The 23,511-nt window shown below is 39.8% G+C and overlaps 1 protein-coding gene across 3 annotated transcripts in view; it reads right to left on the bottom strand.

The window, feature by feature from the left end:
- Positions 1-22,886, bottom strand: part of CCDC126 (coiled-coil domain containing 126) — a 41,000-nt gene extending 18,114 nt beyond the window's left edge. Inside the window, exons 1-3 of one of the 3 annotated variants that reach the window (XM_058724818.1) lie at positions 22,750-22,863; positions 22,245-22,324; positions 5,901-6,285 (exon numbers count right to left, since the gene is read on the bottom strand). In XM_058724818.1, the coding sequence (XP_058580801.1) occupies positions 5,901-6,138 (238 nt within the window). In that variant the 5' untranslated portion in view covers positions 6,139-6,285; positions 22,245-22,324; positions 22,750-22,863. Of the gene's footprint in view, positions 1-5,900; positions 6,286-8,672; positions 8,737-22,244; positions 22,325-22,749 lie in introns of those variants that run through there. The other 2 variants (XM_058724817.1, XM_058724819.1) reach the window with 2 other exon arrangements.
- Positions 22,887-23,511: the final 625 nt, after the last annotated feature.

Raw genomic sequence — 23,511 nt, forward strand, 5'->3', positions numbered from 1 at the left:
GCCCTTAACCTGTGAAATTTGGCTTAATTCCAGGTAGTTCGTATCAGAAGTCATTACAAATATTAAGGATGCTCCCAAGGAAATGTCCCAGCCAGATCATGCTATAGTGAATACCAACCAACAACTCAACACTTCCCATCAAACTTTAAGTGTCTCATTCTTTAAAAAAGCCTCAGGGGCACCTGATTGGCTCAGCTGGTAGAGCACGCAACTGGATCTCAGAGTTGTGAGTTCAAGTCCCGCATTAAGTATAGAGATTACTTAAAAAGCACAAAATCTTTAAAATAAATGAATGAATGAGTAAATAAATATTAAAAAGCCTTCATAGGCCAAGATCACCAGACATGTTTGGATGAAACGTAAAAATATTTCAGAAAATGTATCATTGACAACATTTGAGAAATAAAAAAAAGAGCTCTTAGAAATTAAAAATATGATGGGGCGCCTGGGTTGCTCAATTGGTTAAGCGTCCCACTCTTGGTTTCAGCTCAGGTCATGATCTCACAGTTCATGAGTTCGACCCCCACATCAGGCTCTTTGATGACGGCATGGAGCCTGCTTGGGATTCAGTCTCTCCCTTTTTCTGCCCCACCCCAGCTCACACTCTCTCTCTAAATAAATAAACATTTAAAAAAAATTTTTTTAAGAAATTAAAAATATGAAAGAAAATAAAAAAGTCCAAGAGTTGAAAATAAAGATGAGTAAATATCTCAAAAAATAAAACAAAAAGACAAAGAGATGGAAAGTAGGACAGTAAATAAAGGAAAATTTGAGAACCAGTTCATAGGGTCCAAATGCTGAACAACAGAATTTCAGGAAGAATGAAAACAATGGGGAGGATGAAATCAAATAAATAATTTAGGAAAAATATCTCTAAACCGAAGGATGTAAGTTTCAGGATTTAAAGTGCCCACTGAAGCTTCCTTTTCCCTGTCTCCAAAATCATGGCAGGCAGAAATGAGGATGTTCTGAAGATTTTCATCTTCACTACTACCCAGAATTACTTCAGCGTCAGAACCCTGGGACCAGCCACTCATGTACAGCTGTCCTAAAATCAACAATTTTTTGGATGACAGGAACCAAACGTTCTTAGGGTGCCGCAATCCAACATCTAATGTCCTTTTCCAACACAACTGAGTTTGCTGACACAAAAGATAAAATGCTGGTTGTTTTCAAGCTGTAACCTAAAATAATTACCAATCAGAATTTACAAAACAACATTCTTGTTTTATCTGTTAGAATCACCTATAAATTCCCTTTACCAAGCAAGCAGCAAGGCCAGTATTTGCACCAATGTTGTTAAAGGATCAGGAATGGAGAATTTTGATCCCACATTTCAGAATCTTTTGTGTGATCTAGAAGCTAGGTTGGTTATAGTTCTACGAAAATTAGACACTAATTTACCAAACTGAAATTTTAAAAGATGACACATTAAGTATTCTTACACAAACTGATGAGTTCCAGTTTGGGATAGAACAAGCACGTCATGGAAATAAGCAGATTATTGCAGAAAGAGCCAGTTACTTTAAAGAATTATTTGAAACAACTGCAAGAGTTGTGATTCATAAATAGATATATATCAAGCTTTTGATTAAAGCACTTTAGAATTTAAGTTTCACTAGATTTAGCTCCATCTTAAAATCATTACTTGATGGTTGTAAACAAAATATATCCTTCTTAAGTAGCAGGGTTTACTTAAGGTATATATTTAACATAGATACATCTTAGAAAACCAAACTTTAAAGAAAGTTAAATTCTGATCTCTAGTAAATGTTTTTCTCAAAACATAGTTACTCTTATGCAAGCAGACAAAAACAAAAGCCTAATACACTAACAGAAGTTTATCCATGTAAAGGCAGTATGTTCTTTTGAAAGAATGTTCACTTTATTCAAATTAGCATGTTGAAGTAATCTGAGATATAAAGTCTTAGTTTTATACTTGATTGATTATTCTTTACTATATCTACAGAGAAGTTAAATAAGTGACCATTTTTAGCAGTTACAAAAAAGTCTATTCTTTTCAAAATAAATATGCAGAAATTTTCTATTTGCTCCCATTATTATTTCAATAATACCATTTTTAATGAAGTGTTTGAAATGGTTTTAAACTTTTTTTGCAGCAATGATAAAATGTAAAATAAACCTTGTACTCTGACGGCATCAGTAGTAACTTGAATCAACACAGTAAATGAATGGATATGTAAACTATAATGGGTGACATCTATGTGGCATTAAGGTAACCTCCGTTGGGTAAAGAAATGAATCCACATTTAAAGGAAATTAGGCCGGGGAGCCTGGGTGGCTCAGTCGGTTGAGCGTCCAACCTCAGCTCGGGTAATGATCTCACACTCCATGAGTTCGAGCCCCACGTTGGGCTCTGTGCTGACAGCTCAGAGCCTGGAGCCTGCTTCAGATTCTGTGTCTCCCTCTCTCTGCCCCTCCCCTGCTCATGCTCTGTCTCTCTCTGTCTCAAAAAAAAAAATTAATTAAAAAAAAATAATAAAGGAAATTAGGCCAAGGGTAAAAATAAATGAAAGACTTTCTGTAATTTTTATTTTTAATTCTGACATTTATGAAATTTATATTTGTGAAGGAACTTGCAGGGTATTTGCATAAAGAAGTAATATATCGGGGCGCCTGGGTTGCTCAGTCGGTTAAGTGTCCGACTTCAGCTCAGGTCACGATCTCGCGGTCCGCGAGTTCGAGCCCCGCGTCCGGCTCTGGGCTGATGGCTCAAAGCCTGGAGCCTGCTTCCGATTCTGTGTCTCCCTCTCTCTCTGCCCCTCCCCCGTTCATGCTCTGTCTCTCTCTGTCTCAAAAATAAATAAACGTTAAAAAAAAAATTAAAAAAAAAAAAAAAGAAGTAATATATCATTTGGTAGAAAAAGGAAAAAATGGTACGGTAGGTATTAGAGTTATAGCAGTTGAAAAGTCTGAAAACATTTTGACTATATTGCTTAGGTACAATTATGATTACTTTTTTAAAAAAAATTTTTTTTAACGTTTTTATTTATTTTTGAGACAGAGAGAGACAGAGCATGAATGGGGGAGGGTCAGAGAGAGGGAGACACAGAATCTGAAACAGGCTCCGGGCTCTGAGCTGTCAGCACAGGGGCCCGATGCGGGGCTCGAACTCACAGACTGCGAGATCGTGACCTGAGCCGAAGTCGGCACTCAACCGACTGAGCCACCCAGGTGCCCCCAATTATGATTACTTTAAGAACAAATGTATTTGTGGGGTCGCCTAGGTGGTTGAGCGTCCAACTTCAGCTCAGGTCATGATCTCACAATTCGTGAGTTCAAGCCCTGCACTGGGCTCTGTGCTCACAGGTAAGAGCGTGGAGCCTGCTTTGAATTCTATGTCTCCCTCTCTCTCTGCACCCCACCCCCACTCATGCTCTGGCTGTCTCTCTCTCACAAAAATTAAAAAATTTAAAAAAAAAAAATTTTTAGAACCATGTATTTTGGTTTTAGGACTTTAATACCTTGGACAGTATATCCTTATTGGAAATGGCTGACTTGGTGGAGACCTCTTGAGATGTTGTAGATGATGTGTAGCGACAAACAGAGCATGATCATTATCCTGAGTCACAAATGTTCCATCTCTTAGATATAGGTACTAGTAAAAAATAAACATGAAATTTGGGGGGAAAATAAATCAAGTCCAGCACATATGTGAAAGAAATCCAGACCCAGGGACGTCATTCTGAAAAATCTCAGAACAGCATTATGGGACTGTGATAAAGATCTCACAAACTTCCAAAAATAAGTCACATATAAAGGGTGAAGAATCAGGGGCACCTGGGTGGCTCAGTCGGTTAAGCGTCTGACTCTTGGTTTCAGCTCAGGTCATGACCTCACCGTTCATGAGATCATGTCTCATGTCGGGCTCCACACTGGCAATGTGGGGACTGCTTGGTATTCTCTCTCTCCCTGTTTCTGTCCCTCCCCTGCTCATGTGCACTCTCCCTCTCTAAAAATAAATAAATTTTAAAAGGTAAAAAAATCGGGGGGGCACCTGGGTGGCTCAGTGGTTAAGCATCAGACTTTAGCTCAGGTCATGATTTCACGGTTTATGGGTTTGAGCCCCAAGTTGGGCTCTCTGCTGTCAGCTCAGAGCCTGGAGCCTGCTTTGGATTCTGTGTCTCCCTCTCTCTCTCTGTCCCTCCCCTCTCACACTCTGTCACATCTCTCTCTGTCTCAAAAATAAATATTAAAAATAAAATAAATTTAAAAAAAATTTTTTTTTAATTTTAAAGGATAAAGAATCAGAATAGCATTAAATTCTCAAAAAGAACACTGGAAGCTAAGGGGGCAGCAGGGGGAAGCCTTTAAAATCCAACAGAAAACGATTTCCAAACTAGGTCTCTATACTTAGTCAAATTTTCAATTAAACATGAGAGTAGGGGGATAAAAAGACCTTTTCAGATATGCAAGGAATCAAAACTTTGACCTTCCTCGTATCTTTCTGAGGAAACTACAAGAATCAGTTCCCATAAAATGAGGGAGAAACAATAAAGAGGAAGCCACAGGATTCTAGGCAACAGGAGATCCAATGCAAGAGAGAGATAAAGGGATAATTATGTAGGAAGATCCTAGAATAATTTACCACCACAAGCCTAGAGAAGAAATAGTCCAAACCAGAGATCAGAAGGCTCTAGGAAAGATTTCTTCAAGATAAATAATGTGATAAAATACCTTATGTGTCTGAATATACTGGGAGGAGACTTAACAACTGGGAGAGTTAAGGTAGAAAACTAGGCAAAGAAACAAAAATCAGTACTTACTAATTAATTCTAGAAGGGGGAAATACAGGTGTATGTGAAAGGAAAAGTCATAATGTACTACATGGCTCAGTAATGAATACCACTAACACAGTCATAATAATGCAAACATTGAATATTATTCTAAACAAAATTATGATGGGAAAATGGCAGGACTATAAGAACACGTGTGTGTGAAAACAGCCTGGGGTGGGTGGGATGCAATTTGGGTTGAAAAAGAAAGCTGAACCCTCACCCTGCACAGTGGGAAGTTAACAGATAATTTCTATAATTGAAAAGTCAAGAAGCAGCTCATAGAGCATGTTATTTAGAGGTATGGAGGTAATCACCAAATAAATCAGAAAAAATAACTTAAGATGGCTGGCAATAAGGAATGGGAAGTTTGAGTACTGTTGGGGGTGGGAAAAACTGCCCTTTTTTATTACCAGACTCATAACACATTTTGATTCTTTAAATACATACATGTATAACTAAAAAAAAACCCACTGAAATAGAGAAAATGCCCACACACTCATATACAAAGTGTTCTATCTCTTCTCTCTCTCTTAAGTCTTAAAGGCAAGTGAGACTACGGCAGGCATACAAAACTTAAAACAGCAGGAAAAAAAACAAACAAAAAAAACACACCACAGCAGGAAACCAGGATGTGAACAGGTGAATGGCAATAAACCATATTGAAGATATGGGCAAATGCTGCTTCTTAGGAATTAATAGATGTTATACAATTGACGGTCTATACTGGCACAATCAAGAAAATGTAAATATGAACTAAGTGTTATAATAGTATTACAATTATGTACAACAAGATTTTTTTAGAGATACATATGGAAATATCTAGCAGTGAAGTGTCACAATTTCTATAATTTAACTGGTCTTCAAAAATTAGACAAATTGGTAAAATGTTGATAATTATTAAATCTAGGCAACAGATATATAGTATTTATCATAGTTTCTATTTGTCAGTATATCTGAAATTTTTCACAGTAAAAAGTCAAGAAAAATTTACTCTGTAAAGACCTACGCATGAAGTGATGAGTTAGATTTCCTTCCATAACTATCTTTAAATGGGAAGAAGTTGAAGAGGAGAAAACGAGGAATAGTCCATGGTTATCTTACCATATCCTGCCATAGAAGCGCCATTCTCAACATCCACTGCATTCTTATTTTCCTCTGCTAGAGCTTTAACATATCTTTTGCTTAAATCTAGTATTTGTTCACGTAACTTGACACTGCTTTGATGTCTTGGTTGTTGAAAAGTATAGTGCAGTAACATCAATCCCCAAATGAGTCCGAATACAAGCAACAGTAAACTCAATTTCTGGGACATAGTTTTTCTTGAAATTGTAAAAATCATTTCTGATGAAGAAAACAGACTCAAATGAAGAGTGGTAACTGGACGTAAGCCACCAATCAAGACTTTTGAAAGAAAAAAAAAAATCTCCTCCTCTAATACTGTGTATTCTTCATCTTCAGCAAGGTTGCCTCCAACTCTCAATTAACTCTGTAAAATTGAAAAGAGAAAAGTTGATTAGTCTTAACCTATACCAGCAACAGAATAGACAATGATAGATTTAAGAGATTCTAAAAGGGCGCCTAGGTAGCTCAGTCGGTTTAAGTGTCCAACTTCAGCTCAGATCATGATCTCACAGTTTGTGGGTTGGAGCCCTGCATCAGGCTGACAGCTCAGACAGCCTGCTTCAGATTCTGTGTCTCCCTCTCTCTCTCTGCCCCTCCCCCAACTTGTACGCATGCTCTCTCACTCCCTCTCTCTCAAAACTAAACATTAAGAAAGGAAAAAGAAAATACTCCCTTAAAAAAAAAAAAGGGAGATTCTATAAATCATCATGATTTGAAACTACATCATTTCTCTGACAACTTTCTCCACCATTATGCAAGCTTTCAAGGCTTTTATCAGTTTCATTTACATTGCTCTTCAAAAATAGAAATAAATGTCCATTAATTGAAATGTCACCATGGTCACAAAATTCTCTGAATGACTTGTCATTTGTAACTAAAACTATAGACATATAATAAGATTTACAGTAGCCTATTCAAATATAGATTACCCAACTGTATAAAAGCTATTCCTCCTCCTCCTCCTCTTCCTTAAAAAAAAAAAAAAAAAAAAAAAAGGCAGATACCAAAGTGAAAGTTAGAAAATGTGGAAAGGTAAGGGGCGCCTGGGCGGCTCAGTGGGTTGAGTATCTGACTTCAGCTCAGGTCATAATCTCGCAGTTTGTGAGTTCGAGCTCCGCATCAGGCTCTGTGCTGACAGCTAAGAGCCTGGAGCCTGCTTCGGATTCTGTGTCCCACTTTCTCTGCCCCTTCCCCACTCATGCTCTGTCTCTCTCTGTCTCTCAAAGATGAATAGATGTTTAAAAAAAAAAAAAAGAATTAAAAAAAAAGAAAAAGAAAATGAGGAAAGGTGAAACCCACAAGAATATGACAATATTTGGAAATGTCACTAGAAAATATTACTAATGGCAAGGAGATCATCCTGAGCATCTGACCTAAGATGAAAAATAAGTTACCATTTCTAAGTTTCTACTTCTAAATTAATGCCAGGCATAATGACAAGTGCTAAAACAGGTTCGAAAATTTACCTATGTTTCCAAATCTGCAATTTTAAATTTTAAGTGCTGCAGGAATATACTTTTATAATTTAAAGAAAAATTGAAAGGTTATATATACTTCAATTTTTTTTTTTTCAAGAGAGAAAATCCCAAGCAGACTCCACACTATCAGCGTGGAGCTCTACATGGGGCTCAAACTCACAAACTAGGAGAACGTGCCCTGACCCAAAATCAAGAGTTGGACACTTAAAGGACTGAGCCACCCAAGTGCCCTTGTACTTCAATTAAAAAAAAAAAAAAAAAGGTGACAATCATGGAATGTAGAAAGACCTGGAGAGTAATAATGTGTATGAATCACCAAAGTGTCCAGCAAAAGAAAACTCTTCAATTATAGCTAATGGAATAAAATTCTTTACATAGAAATACATCTGGAGTCACAGCTTAATGAAAATAATCCTTAAGAACTTTTTTAACTTTCAGCAGTATGGGCAAATAAAACATACCTACTTTAATCCACTTAAATAGGGTCTACTCACATAGGTGAACTAATAAAATCTAGTTTGAGGGTAAGACTAGAATTCAGTAAAGGTAAACTCTGCAGAGCATTTAATTACTTTTGACAGATGTTTACTGAGCCAACACACATCTTAGGCACTATGGCTCTGCCCTAAAATCTTGCTTTCCAGCACAGGTGCTTTCAAAACTTTTTTTAAATAATAAAAATAAAGAATATCTTTTAATCTTATGTAAAAAATCCAAATACAAAACTCTGTCTCTAGATGTGAGTGTGTTCAGATATGTGTAAAGAGGGGTCTTCTACCCTGGCAATCAACCTGTCCAGTTCAGAAAACTTCCACTGTTTCTTCCTCCTACCCTGCCACCCAGTCCCTGATATACGTCTAATAAATTCTGGGCCTCCAAAGTTTGCAGAACACCCATCTACTCTTGTTGAAATGTGCCCACCCTGCCAAACCTCACTACAAGCATCACTACACCACTCACTGGGCATACTAATTACTATAAGAAAGTAAAAAACGCATTAAAAATTAGAAATTGACTCCTTTTCAAATTTTCTTCTATTTCTGCCTATTTCTTTAGTTATCATACAAAGAATAAATAAATCTCTTCAGATCTTACTGAAACATCACTATTAATATCAATACTGGATTACTAAACATTGCTTAGCAAAGTCAAGTAAATGTAACCCTATGTTTTTTCTACAGAAATTTCACATTTGAGATTAGAAAGTGGAAGTTCTGGATTCCCCAGCTAAATTTTAAAAGAATATTCTTCACACGTCTATTAAATATATTACTCCTTAGAGATTTTGCTTCACTGGTTCGGATGTCTTTTTAAGTCTGATCTGTGTGCCACGTTATCGGACCTACCACCAGCAGAGGACCAAGCAGGTCCTTCTGAAGCAGTCACAATAGGGTTCTAAAAGATGGCATGGTAACGAAATCAGAAAAGTGACATCACTGGAGAATTAAGAGCATAGACTCCTAGGTATTTTGGCAAATGAAGGTTAAAATGACAGCCTGGAAAGTTTCAGGTCACTATACATCTCTAAGGCCAAAACGGAAGATACCCAAATCCAGAGGCAAAGAGGGTACTTCAGTTAAATAACAGCAACAGCCTTGCTACAATCACTTACTTTGTACCAGATTCTGCTTTAACTAAATTTTCACAACTCCTACACTAAGAATGTTTTCACTTAGCAGGTAAAAAAAACTGAGGCAAAGAGAAGTTAAATAATTTGTCCAAGGTCATACAACTGGATAGAGATAAGATGGTAGAGATAAGATTCAAAGCTCAGGCTCTGAACCTCTGCCCCTCTTTTGCAGGAATGGCAATAAAATAGTAACAGCAGAAACTGCAGCCATGAACAACTACTGAGTTCTTATAAAGTATATACTTCACAAGGGCTATTTCATTCATTATCTGCAATAACCTCAAAAGAAAGTTGTTATTCTCCCATTAAAGATGATCACATTAGGGGCGCCTGGGTGGCTCGGTCGGTTGAGCGTCCGACTTCAGCTCAGGTCATGATCTCACGGTCCGTGGGTTCGAGCCCCGCGTCGGGCTCTGTGCTGACCGCTCGGAGCCTGGAGCCTGTGTCAGATTCTGTGTCTCCCTCTCTCTCTGCCCCTCCCCTGTTCATACTCTGTCTCTCTCTGTCTCAAAAATAAATAAATAAAATTTAAAAAAAAATGATCACATTAAAGCTTAGAGAGGTGGTTAACCTGACTAAGATTTTTACACAGGCAACTCACCTTGCCTGAACTTTGGCAAGAGCTCCAAGTTCAGAATGTATACCTCTATTCAGGGTCTGTCCTTTCCTTTAAAAGAGGTCCTTAAACTCAGCCCTATTAGAACTCCTAAGTTTTACGGAACTCCAGTAAAATGACAAATCACAGGACTGTAAAAACATTAGGCAGAGAACAGGAGATTGGCAGAGGAAGGAGGGGTTGAAAGTCAAACACAGGGAGTCTAATCTCTAAGAGATAAAGTCCTTCCGATTAGGTACAAGCTGAACAATGAAAGCTGCACACCACCACGAACTTTGACTAAAGGATGAGTGGCAATACCAACACCAGACACAGAGAGAAAACACATTGATGGTGGACAAGACAGAACATTAGCTAAGGAGAATATGCCCCCAAAGTAATAAATCCCAAAGAAAAAGAAAACCTAGTCTAAACCTAGTGTTTCTCAGTGTGGCAGGCCCAAAGACAAATAAAGAGTCCCTTATTCCTCCATATTAACTGTATACCATCTGACTATTAAATTCAGAGAAGTCTACTAGGAAGGTCTTCATAGCCTTGACTCTCCTTAGAAGGTGTCTGGCTCATTACTGCCCTCAACAAAATTAAAGCACACCATCTCAGAGGGAAGTCAAGAAGCTTTATAGGGACTACTATACTAAATTCTTCATATGCTTTATAACTTGGTTGTGTTTGTTACATGTTTTTCTTTCTTTAAGTTTGTTTATTTATTTGAGAGAATGAGAGTGAAGGAGAGGCAGAGGGAGAGAGAGAATCCCAAGCAGGCTCTGCACTGTCAGCACAGAGCCCGATATGGGGCTCAAACCCAAGAACCGTGAGATCATGACCTGAGCCAAAGTCAGATGCATAACATGCATAACTGACTCGGCCACTGAAGCGCCCCTGTTACACATTTCTCTATCTTGATAAGAAGTTAAACATTTAACATAAAAAGGGTTTGTTTTTGAGAACCGCAAAGAGGTGAGAAGTTAGGCACTGTTAATCCCACTCGACACTAGGGAACTAAAGAAGGACACCAAGGAGTGTGGGAGCTACTAGGGAAAAAAGACACCCTGGAGCCTTCTCCAAGTAAAAAAGATGGCTGGGAGCCAGCTTATACCTGACAAACTGACAAATGGCTGAGTAGTTCAAAGGCACAAGAGGATTCTCTGAAACTAGCCAAGAAGGCCTGAAAGCTATTCTAAGGGTTCATTTCCATAAGTAATTCCAAGCAAGCCCAGCAGAGGTGACTAAGATTCCCAAAAGGATACAATTATGCCTTTGGTCTCTCCTCCGTATGCTATACATTAAAAGCACCTGGAGAGTTTTAAAAATATCCCCATGCCAGGTCACACCCCATACCAATTAAATTAGAATGTCTAGGAGGTGGGAACCACACATCCATTTTTATTTTTTAAAGAGCCCTAAATTATTCCAATGTACATCAAAGTCTGGGAACCACTCTCCAAATCTCAAGTTTCTTCATGAAGCAGCAATGAGAGCTACACTCATTGTAGCTCTAGGACCACTCATTGTAGGACCACTAAATTCAATGTTACAAGTCGGTTCATCAGGTGTAACAGAGGCTGCTTACTTGGACCTACCTATAATGATCCTAAAGAGGAAGGGGTAAGGGGGAGAAAAAACAGGTATCTTTGTTGTAACCCAAGTCACTCCTGCCAGGGCAAGCTAAGTCCTATATTTACTAGGCGAGGCAGAGGTGGACTGAAGAGAAAATAACTTCTATCAGTACCACTTTAGTCCCTATGATCAACAGGAATATACTGTTCTGTTCCCTGAAAGATATTTTTTGTTATGCCATATAGAAAGAAAAAAGCAGACAAGAAGACTTTAGTTGTTTCGCAACTAAAGGTAATTTACTTTAGTAGTTCTAAAGAGAAATTATTCTTGGACTCAATCTTCAGGAAAGAAAAAGGAAAAAAAGGGAAGGGTTTAAGATCTCCTGTCTGGGCAATGTTCAAAGCTGCAAGTGACTAAGGAACTTGCATTCTGAACATCCCCTATGTTTCTCTAGGTTTCACATAAGGATCCAGCTCCTGGAAGGCCACCCAAGTCACGATGGAGATAATTACTAGACCTAAAAGGCCTACATTGTCACTAAGAACCTATGGCTACCATCTAGCACAGTATTTATTAGAGTCCTTTCTCAACCAAAATAGTATATACTCTAAAAACTTTGAATCCCAAATTCTAGGCCACCATATTAACTGTCTACCAATGACTAAAAAGTCAAATGTCATATTTGGCCCAAATAGTTTTTAAAGGAAAAAAAAAATAATCATCACCTTCATCATTATTTTGACCTAAGATAGACTCAATATTTTTAGTATTCCCAGGGGAAAGTTCTTGCCCCACTGCAGAAATTACAAAAGGCCCAAAAGCAGAAGAATGAAGGAGAAGAGACATACTTAAAATGAAGTATCTGTAGAGCACTGTATATGAAGAGGGAGCAGAGTGTGGTCCAGATATCACCTCTCCAACTAGATTCCTGCAGCTCTTTCTCGAGTGGGTTCCCAAATTCCTCTCCAACCCCACTTCAGGCCACTGTCCTCAGAGCAGCCAAAATGTTCTTTTAAAAACAAGTCATGACTTGAATAGTCACAATTTGAATGGTTCTCAAAGGAGTATGCAAATGAACAATAAGCACATGGAAAGATGCCCAAATCTCTAATCACTAAGGAAATGCAAATTAAAACCACAATCAGATACCACTTCATACCCATTATTAAGATTATATGAAAGGCATCAGAGCATACCACCCCAAAATATGCCACATTGGTTTAAGGATTATTTTGAAGTGAAGATGACTAAGAAACAGCAGATGCAGGAAGGGTTCCATGCCCTTCACTCCCCCTTTCTTCCTAAAAGCAAGACATGGATTTCCCACCAGAAACGTGAGAACATTCTTACCAAGGGAGACAGGGAGTTGAGGCTGAGATGAATCTGTACAAACACATCTTAAACAACCCTTGTCTTCAGTTAGTTTCCCCCATATATTTACCTTCTCACAATTTACTACTTCTAGAAGCTAAAACTCCTTTTCCTTTGTCTTGTCAGATCTCCACAATTTATGGTTCTTTGGCTAAATGATATATAAGCTCTCTCAGGCCTAACCGCTTCTTTAGAGTTTTCATTTCATTTCTGTGATGCTCTCATTTGCATATGAAATAAACCTTTTCTTCCTGTTAATCTGTCTTTTGTCAGTTTAATTTGCAGAGCCCTGGATACTGAACCTAAGAAGGTAGGGTAAAAAGAGTTTTCTTTCCCTATAACTATTACTAAAACACACACACACACACACACACACACACACACACACACACACACGTTAGTAGCTGTGGAGAAATTGGAACCCTTGTGCACTGCTAGTGGGAATGAAAAATGGTGCAGCCACTGTGGGAAACAGTGTGTCAGTTCCTCAAAAAAATTAAACACAAAATTACCATATAAGCCAGCAATACCACATCTGGGGATAATCACAAAAGATTTGAAAGCAGGAACTCATAGATACCCGTGCACCTATGTTCACTGTAGCATTATTCAACAATAGCCAAAAGGTGGAAATAACGCAAGTATTCAACAAATGAACAAATAAACAAAATGTGGTATATACATACAATGGAATAGTACTCAGATTTAAATGGGAATAAAATTCTGATACAAGCTTCAACATGGATGAACCTTCAAGACATCATAGGAAGGGGCACCTGGCTGGCTCAGTGGGTGGAGCATACGACTCTTGGTCATGAGTTCAAGCCCTGCGTTGGGCATGGAGCCTACTTTAAAAAAATAATAATAAAAATTAAAAAATAAGTTAATAAACCAGACACAAAAGGACAAATATTGCATGATTTCACTTATGATAGGTACTTAGAACAGTTAGATAGAGACAGAAAGTAGAATGATAGTTAACAGAGGCTGAGGGAAAGGAGGAGGGTGGATAGGAGAATGGAGAGTTATGGTTTAAAGTTTAAAGTATAGGGGCGCCTGGGTGGTTCAGTCGGTTAGCGTCAGACTTCAGCTGGTATCATGATCTTGCGGTTTGTGAGTTCGAGCCCCGCATCGGGCTCTGTGCTGACAGCTCAGAGGTTGGAGCCTGCTTCAGATTCTGTGTCTCTCCCTCTCTCTGCCCCTCCCATGCTCGTGCTCTGTTTCTTGATCTTTCAATAATAAATAAACATTAAAAAAATCTTTTTTAAATAAATAAAGTTTAAGGTATAGAGTTTTACTTTGGGATGATGAAAAAGTTCTGGAGATGTATAATGGTGATGGTTGCACAACAATGTGAATGCATTCAGTGCCCCCGAACTGTACACCTAAAAATGGCACATTTCATGTTACGTATTTTTTACCACACACACGCACACACACACACACACACACACACACACACAAAATCATATCACATCACTCCCATTTAAAACCCCTTCAACAATTTCCCACTGCACTTAGAATAAAATTAAAACTCTTTACATCAGGCCACAAGGCCCTGCAAAATCTGACTTCTGCCCTTATCTCTTGTGTACTAATCGCACACCACTTCCACCTTGCCCACTGTGCTACAGTCACACTAGGCAAGACTAACCAAATTCTTTCTAACCTCAGGGTCTATATACAACCACTCTTCACCTGCTTGGAATGCTCTCCCAGCCAGCTTGTTCCTTTTCATCTTTCAGTATTTAGCTCAAATGTCGCCTCTTCAAAAAGTAACACTCCCACTCCTGCCCCACCTCCAGCCTCAAGGTACACCATATGAAACTACATATTCTATCTTTAAAACCTTGAGCAAGTTATTTTATCTCCCTAGACCCTGATGCCCTCATTTATGGAATGGGGACAACAGTAATTACCTAATATTAATAAAGATAAATGGCACCCCATACTACTCAATATACACTAACATTTATTAGAGTCAGGCACTACTGTAGCAATGCCACTAATTCTTGATAATCTGAGTAATGTGAGTTAATACAGGAGATGTTTTACTAAACCCAAATAAAACTCCTCTGATTAGCTCTCATGGCCCTCCATAATCCAGTCCCCAAAGGCAAATTTATTTCCCATTAGTCAAAAAAATATTTCCCCCAATCAAGCCACTATTCTCACTGTCTCATACAATAATAATACCCTACATTTATATGTATTTTTATTTATGAAACATGCTTCCTTATATCCTCTCATTCAGTAAGTTAGCAGCTATCAGAGAGGCTGCAGGCTTGAACAAGTTTCCACTCAGAATTTGTGGACAACATGAAATACTTCATTGATACTAGTCCCTGAAGAATTATCCAGTCCTAAAAGATGGCATAATGGCATACTGTTGGTGGCAAGAGTTCATCTTCTAAATAGCCTAAAATGAGACTAGAGTATCTGTTTAAATGCTTAGCCAGAAGGATTTCAAATCCTCATCACCTTATTGTAGTCCATGCTGATCTTTTTCCTTTTTTTAAGTAGGCTCCACAGCCAGTGTGGAGCCCAATGCAAGGCTTGAACTCAGAACCCTAAGACCTGAACTGAGATCAAAAGTCAGTCACTTAACTGACTGAGCAACCCAGGTGGCCCTAAGCTGATCTTCTTCTAACTCTCACAGCATATTACTTTATATCAGCTGATTTTACACATCACATCTTCTCATCCAGTCATGAGCCTTGTCCCATCAATCCCAGGTTCCTAAGGACAAGAGTAACAGGTCCTCCACTGCTGCCACAACTCCCAGAGCCCAAGGAACAATCAGTAGAACTACTCTAATTTACTTTAAGCCCTTCCCTGAGCCCAACCCCACCTTCTCCCAAGCAGCAATGTGACCTCCCTGCAGTGTTTTTGGTGGGTAAAGGGGCAGAAAAAATGGAAGTTTTGAGATAAAATTGAAGTATCTTCAATTATCCATTTGGGCGCTGGAAGGACTTGAGAAGAAATCTAACCTAATCCCCTGATATTTCACATGAAATAAAACCCAGGAATGTGAAGTATCTTACCTAAAATGAGACAATTAGTGGCAGAAACTGTATTGGTCTATAACACAGGTCCTGACTTACTATTTAGGTTTTCTCTATACCACACTACTTTCTTTACCTCCACTAGGAAGGCTAGGTTTGTAAATACTGAATGAATTGTAACATTAAATGAAAGCCTGTTCTCTGTTCTCATGGCATTTAGGGCAATGATCCTAAAATTCTGAAATTTTACTTAAATCTGAAATAACTACTCATTAAATTATCAAGTAGGCACATTAAAATTTCAAATACACCTCATTCCCATAACTCAAAGTATTACAAAGTTGCTACAAGATGAATTTAGGAGGGGCACCTGGGTGGCTCAGTTGGTTAAACCTCTGACTCTTGATTCTGGCTCAGGTCATGATCTCATGGTTTGTGAGATGGAGCCCCGCAACAGTTAGTCTCTTTCGTCTCTGTCCCTCCCCCAACTAATGCCATGTGTGCTCTCTCTCAAAATAAATACATAAACATTAAAAAAAAAAAAAAAAAAAGGATTTAAGAAGACTTAAAGCTTAGGTTTTTTTACATAAGCAAACAACAATGGAAAAATATATGAAGTAAAGCACAGATAAATATAAGGTCTTCTGGATGGAGACACCTTCACAATGACCAGCCAAGCACTGATAGGAAAAAACATTTTTCCAGAAAAAAGAATTTGGGGGAGAGGAAGTCTGCATAAAGGTGTAGGCTCAAACACAACTTTTGCTATATGAAGTTTCATTTAAAGCATGAAAGAACTGGGGTACCTGGGTAGCTCATCAGCTAGGCATCTGACTTCGGCTCAGGTCATGATCTCACGGCTCGGCTCGGCTGGTGAATTTGAGCCCCTGTCGGGCTGGGCTCTGCACTGACAGCTCAGAGCCTAGAGTCTGCTTAGGATTCTGTGTCTCCCTCTCTCTCTCTGCCCCTCCCCCGCTCACACTCTGTCTCTCCTTCAAAAATAAATAAACATTAAAAAAAATTTTTTTAGGGGCGCCTGGGTGGTGCAGTCGGTTGAGCGTCCGACTTCAGCCAGGTCACGATCTCGCGGTCCGTGAGTTCGAGCCCCGCGTCAGGCTCTGGGCTGATGGCTCGGAGCCTGGAGCCTGTTTCCGATTCTGTGTCTCCCTCTCTCTCTGCCCCTCCCCCGTTCATGCTCTGTCTCTCTCTGTCCCAAAAATAAATAAAAAACGTTGAAAAAAAAATTTTTTTTTAATTTTTTTAATAAAATAAAGCATGAAAGAACTTGCTTGGTTTATTCGTTCATTTGCTCCCTTATTTATTCACAACGTTTACTGAAGTACCTACTATGTGCCAGAAACTGGAGATGTGAAAGGTGAAACAAGACGGGATTCTTTTTCTTCTGGAGATTGTTTTAGTTGGAGTGAGACAATAAACAAACACAGAAACAAGTTAAATTCAGCTTGTCACAAACTGCTATGGAGAAAATAAACAGGGTGATGTGAGGATATATGAGGAGTCTATGTGAAGTATCAGGTCAAGAAAGCCCCATTAAGGAGGTCTCATCTGAGAAAGAAGAGGAAGTAGAGTCTGGTTCCAATTTCCTTCCAACGAAAACCTTTAGAATTCTCTTCTGACCAGAATCTTGGGAGCAGGCAGTAAATTCCTTAATCTTAGCCTCCTCAGTACACAAATGAGAATGGGAGGAATCCTAGTCCCCAGCATGGAATGGTTTGGTTTGGAGAAATCGTCCAAAGTGAACAGAAGGAAACCCACAAGCAAAGAAAGTTCAGTGTTCTCCTTTCTTATAAGAATGGCAGTTCCACTGTTTGGTAATATACAGTAATAGTAATAATCTGATATGGCGATCTTTGCACAAAAAAATATACCCCCATTGGCATTTTCTAATATATGAAGGGGGCAATGTGGTAAGATGGGGTACGGAAGACAGTCTAGGTAGCAATCTACCAGTGTATTAAGTTACAATTGTTATTAAGCATTTTAAATACAAATTTTCAAACTCTAAAATATTCCTTGTTACAGGGCATAAAGGTAGAAAAAGAAAAACATAGGGAAACTTTTTTTCTTAGTTTTCACATTTATTACAGGCCTTAATGTCTCTACTCCAATGTACAAGATCTTTGGAGATTTGGAGATCTGTAAGTTTCCAAAGATCTGTTCAAAGTTCTATTATTTCATTTACCAAATAACAAACATGCAAACAAGTAGATATTTAAGCAATTTTTTAGTGGTTTCTCCCTAGCCAGGGACCTAAAGACAAATATATTAGTCCAAATTATTACTATGGTAAAGACAGAGGATCAATGAGTATTTAAACTGTAACACTCTCATTTTAAGGAAAAGGAAAGTGAAGCACAAAGAGGACTGATGATTACCCAATGGCAAACAAATGGGGGGAAATTAGATAAACTCTCAACCCAGGACCCCCGTGTTTTTCAAAAGCAAGGAACAAAACTCAACAGTTTGCAAATGGCGCTTCAAAAAAAAAAAAAAAAAAAAAAAAGATAAAATAGAAGCCATCAAAGTAGACTGTATCCACTGCAGATTTTTGTTTTACATCAGTTTTCTTTCAGTTATATACCTATTTTTTTTCATACACAGACACACGCATGCACACACACACAGTTTATTTATGGAGTCTTGACATAAAAAAGATCTCTTGCTATGGGTTGCAGTCAAAAATTTTCAAAACACTTTATTTCACACTACCTGTCTTAAATACTTGCTTCTATTTCTTATATAAACACTGCAATAGCAACATTAAAAACCACTAATGGATGGTAATCCTACCTAAAAAAAATCTGCCCTTCAATACGGTTTTTGCATTTACTCAGTGCTCTTGCTTTTTGCACTCTTTATGACTAGAGCTCAAGTAGCCATCAACAGCAATAGTAGCAACTAGCAAGCAGAGAAGCTCTCACTCAGCTAAAGGTGCTATGAGAGGAAAAGAGAGGATAAAATAGGCAGAGAGAGAAAAAATAGGACCTGAAGTCCCTGGGTGGGGGAAAAACACATATTTTGGAACAATGCTGGGAGTGTCTGACCAGAGCAAGCCACCCCCGCAACCCACTTAACATCTCTCTTAAGAATGTAACAGACACCACCTACTCCCCCTCAGGTTTCCCTCAAGAATTTGACAAAAGACCTGGCTGAAAATAAGTAGACCATAAAACCTATGACCCACAAGGAAAGATTTGGCCACAGACCACCCCTCATACAATGGAAACAAGGCAATCAGGAATGGACAACCCAGCACCTAGAATTGTTCAGCCAATAAGGGTAGAGCTTGAGAGGATCAAGGGGGAAGAGGGTGGGGGGCGGCGAACAGAACCTTATAAAACAGGGACCCTTGCCTATTGTCGGTGGGCATTCACTTCAAATGCCCCCTCTCTGTAAGAGAGCTTTCCTACTACTCTTACTTTCTAATTTTACACTCTAATAAACTTTTGCCCACTGCTCATTTTGTGTCCACCTCTTCTTTCTTCAAAGTGGTGACACAATGAACCCCGGGTATTTAGGTAAAAAATCCTGAAACGGTGCCACAAGAATCAGTGCCTATTAGTCTCCTAAGGAATTTACAGTTAGAGAAGGACATATTCTTTACAAAAAAACATGGTGTGTTTACCAGAACTCAGAGGTTCAGACAATTCCCTCCAAAAAAACTCAGAAATAAGTCCTCCATAGACTTGACCTCAGAATATAATTTTAGGGGGAAAGGCCCATTCTTAAAATATTTTTTCTACATAATATTGCCAGAGGCTAATATCTAGGGAAAAACATTAACACAGGACACAGCCATCCACTCCTAATTAGGTCTAAAATTTAAAATGAGAACTGCCTTGGGGCACCTGGCTGGCTCAGAGGAGCATGCAACTTTTGATCTTGGGATCTTGAGTTTGAGCCCCATATTGGGTGTAGAGATTAGTTTAAAAAAATAAATTATTTTTAAAAATAATAAAATAAAATAAAATAAAATAAAATAAAATAAAACGTGGACTGCCTTGAGAGAAGCTACACTAAAATTCCAGGTGAGATATAGAAACGTATCTCAAGATATCAGATTGTTTTTAGATGGCATATTTGGGAGAAAAGAGAGAAGACAATAGCTCTGAAGAGTACAAAGATAAAAGAAAATGGGTAAAGTAATTCAAGGTTAAGAAGAGCAAACGTTAGGGCAAAAGGGAAACTACTCAATCACTATGCCACAGCAAAAGTTTAATCTAAAATATATTAGGCAGTGCCATATATTTCAGTCACCTGCCCACAGCCTCAGCCAATCATGCTTTGTGCCACATGAGCCCACATCCCCTTCCACAGCTAACTAGACTACCACTGGGCACCTCTGCTTGAGGCCTCGGGGGGGGGAAAAGAACCCCTAGGAAAACCAGGATGTTGGGAATAGAAGCAAAAAGGGAAAGAATTCACAAAAAGAAACAATGATGTTGGATCAGAATTGACAAACTAGAGTTAAAAAGAAATAGGCATAATAAGTAAACAGGCAATGAGTAAAATAAAAGATACACAGCAGAGTGGAAGAGAACTAAGCATGTCAAAAGTGTAAACAACACATGGGCAGTTCATGAAAGAATGAACTCATCAATAGAGATTCTTATTTGCGGCAGCTTTCTAGTTCCTACATGTGTATTCCTCAAGCTGGGGCAGGGAGGTGGGGGGAAGGCAGGGAGTGGACCCTAAGACACAAATATATGACTAAAAGAGCTTATACTAATTTGTTCCATGCTAAAAAGAACATCTAAAAATCTTTTTCATTTAAAGTCTGGAATCAGAACAATTCACTATGTTAGGCATGAGGAAAATGAGGAACACAAAGGAATATAAGGTTATACAGATCGTGACAGAGCTAGGACAAAAAATAAGGTCTCCTATTTCCTTAGTCCATTACTCTCTGTCCTACACTGCACTAACACCAACATAAACACTTTTTTTTTTCAAAATGAGTATTTTTGCCACATATTTTTAAATGACTCAGAAATCTTTATATACATATGTCCTGTCCCACAGTTTAAGTTTTTCCTTTACTTACTCTCTAGCTCTCTGTTATCCTTATGAAGTACATTCATTAGATTTCTCCTTCTTGAATTTTTTAAAATGCATCAGTCGCTAAAGACAGGACACAGAAAATTTATCAGGCCCTACTAGCTTTCTTCTGCTATAACTGTACATTCAAAAACAGCATTCCTCAAGGCATATTACTTCACATATCACACAAAAGTGTTTGAACCCAAACTAGTACAGAACATTTTCTTTTTTTTTTTAATTTTTTTATTTTTTTTTTAATTTTTTTTCAACGTTTTTTATTTATTTTTGGGACAGAGAGAGACAGAGCATGAACGGGGGAGGGGCAGAGAGAGAGGGAGACACAGAATCAGAAACAGGCTCCAGCCTCCGAGCCATCAGCCCAGAGCCTGACGCGGGGCTCGAACTCACGGACCGCGAGATCGTGACCTGGCTGAAGTCGGACGCTTAACCGACTGCGCCACCCAGGCGCCCTCTTTTCTTTTTTTTTAATGTTTATTCATTTATTTTTGAATCAGAGTGAGCAAACAGGGAAGGGGCAGAAAGCGAGAGGGAAAGACAGAATCCCACGCAGGCTCTGCACTAGAACTCACAAACTACAGGATCATGACCTGAGCTGAAATCCAGAGTTGGCCTCTTAACCCACTGTGCCACCCAGATGCCCCAAAATAGACATTTTCGATAAAAAAAAAAAAAAAAAAAAATCAACTAAGGACCATAAACATTTCCTTAAAGAAAAATTCATCGCCAATGTTAGTAAGTAGCAGGAGAGAACAGGGCAGGAACCAAATCTATAGAGGGACTAATGTGCAACGTTTCAAATCCCTCCTTATGAATTTTACTGCACTCATTCAAGATGTTCTGCGAAGGAAACTGCCACTTGCAAACAAAATTCCCTGAGGGGGAAAATTACTAACCAGTGGGAAAGTGTAGAGAGAGAGGTGGAAAAAAGTTGACGTAGGGTAAAGGTGGTGAAGCCCCACGTCAGGCCTGCAGAACACCTAGATGCTTACCCTGCTGAAACAAACACTTAAGCTCCTCTGAAGAGTCTCCCAAAGGACACAGCTGGGGGGGGGGGGGGGGGGGGGGGGAGGTGCGCGGGGAGGGGATGGTGAATAAGTCCTTGTATCTCCAGAGCTGATCCACAGAAAAGCAGAGTCATCAATTTCCTAAGAACATTCTCAGCCATCTTAAAACAGTGGAAATGAAGAAGACAGCGTATTTTAAAGAATACCTTGCTTAGGTTTAAGGTGAACAAAGTATATAAAGTGAAGAACACACAATCTAGGGTACAAATGATTAAACAAAGAAACGCACAAAACTCATAAATCCAGAGGCCACTTCAGTGTAACTAATGCAAGTATCATATTCAAAGGACTTTTTCGTCATATGAATTAATGGCGTTGTAAGCATTATTATTTTTTATTCCAACAACTTAAAGGTGTGTTTTGTTATCTCCATTTGACTGCCGAGGAACCTTTAATTAACCAAGGTCACAAAGCCAGGCAGTGACTCGATCAGGATGGAAATCCGGGTTGTCTGAGCCACTCTTAGAACCGCTTTCGAGTTCAAGTCACAGTCAACACGGCAGTTTAAGTTCATCCTTACCAGTCACCCAGCTGCTGAGTTTGAAGAGGGGGTAAAAAAGGGGCATTTGACTTTCTCCCTCAAAGTAGAACACAGCTGAGCTGTCAAAAGCAGAAAAAGAAGTGAGTGCGGCTGCCCCGCGGACGCTCCATCCCTGCACCAGGTCCATCGCTCCCCCGCGCCAGTGGCCACGGGACCGAGCCCGCCCCGCTCAGATCAAGCAGCCTGAGCCCCGCTCGGTTCTGCGCCCGGGGCCGACGGGGCCACAGCTGTCAGACCCGGAGGGACAGGGACAAAGAGCCTCCACAGCCGCGGGCTACCGGCCGATCCCGAGCCTGGTCTCTGCGGACACCTGGGGCAGCGGCCCGGGTGGGGCGGGGGGTTGGGGGGGGGGGTGGGTAAGGACGGGACAAGGCGAAGGAGGAGCGGCCGCCGGGCCTGAGGGGAATACCGTAAAGGCGCGCGCCGGGCGAACGGAGACGTCTCCACACACCCCCCACCTTCTCTCTCGCCCCTTCCCCATTACCTTGCCAGTGGGCTTCTTGTCAGTGTCGCCGGCCGCCAACAGGCTCCCGAGCCGGGGCGGCGCAGCGAAAGTCGATTAGCAGGCGTCAGCTGCGTCCCGTGCTCACGAAGCAGCCTCGAGGTCGGGATGGAGAAAGGCCGAGATTGAGAATCAGGGACAAGGTGGTTCCCAGCTTGTGGAGATTCTACTCTTCTCGTCCCTCGCAGTCCGCTTCCGCTCCGCCTCCCGGCCCGTCCTGGCCCTTCCCCCACTTCGGAGACCAGCCGATTGCAGCGCGCTGTATTATGGGGGATGTAGTCCCGGAACGCGGAAGAGGCGGCACGTGCTTGTAGCCCAACTGCACCTACTCCTGGGGCAGGACGACGCCGTTGCGTGGCAACCAGAGGAAGCGGCCGGCTTCTTCTCCAGGATTGGAAAGTGAGCTTACGAGAGGCAGACGCTCTGCCTTAACTCACTGCAGGAGATGAAACGAGATTGTGGGCGTCTTAACGCCCGACCCTCCCCAGGAGACTAATGATTCCAAGGCTGTGAGCTGGAGGCAAAGGGGCTTACTAGTGATTAAAAGGGTGCTGCAGACAAGAATGCCTGTTTTTGCCCCTGAATGTCCTTAGTGGTGTAAGGCAAGAAAAACGAAAAGACTAACCATTAAATAAAAAGAAACAAATTGTTATTATTCACAGATGATGTAATTATTATGTATGTGGCAAATCCAAAAGAATCCACAGATAAATTGTTACAATTAATGAGCTAAACAGATTAATT

Source organism: Neofelis nebulosa, chromosome 4, assembly GCF_028018385.1.
Source record: "Neofelis nebulosa isolate mNeoNeb1 chromosome 4, mNeoNeb1.pri, whole genome shotgun sequence".
Classification (NCBI taxonomy): Eukaryota; Metazoa; Chordata; class Mammalia; order Carnivora; family Felidae; genus Neofelis; species Neofelis nebulosa.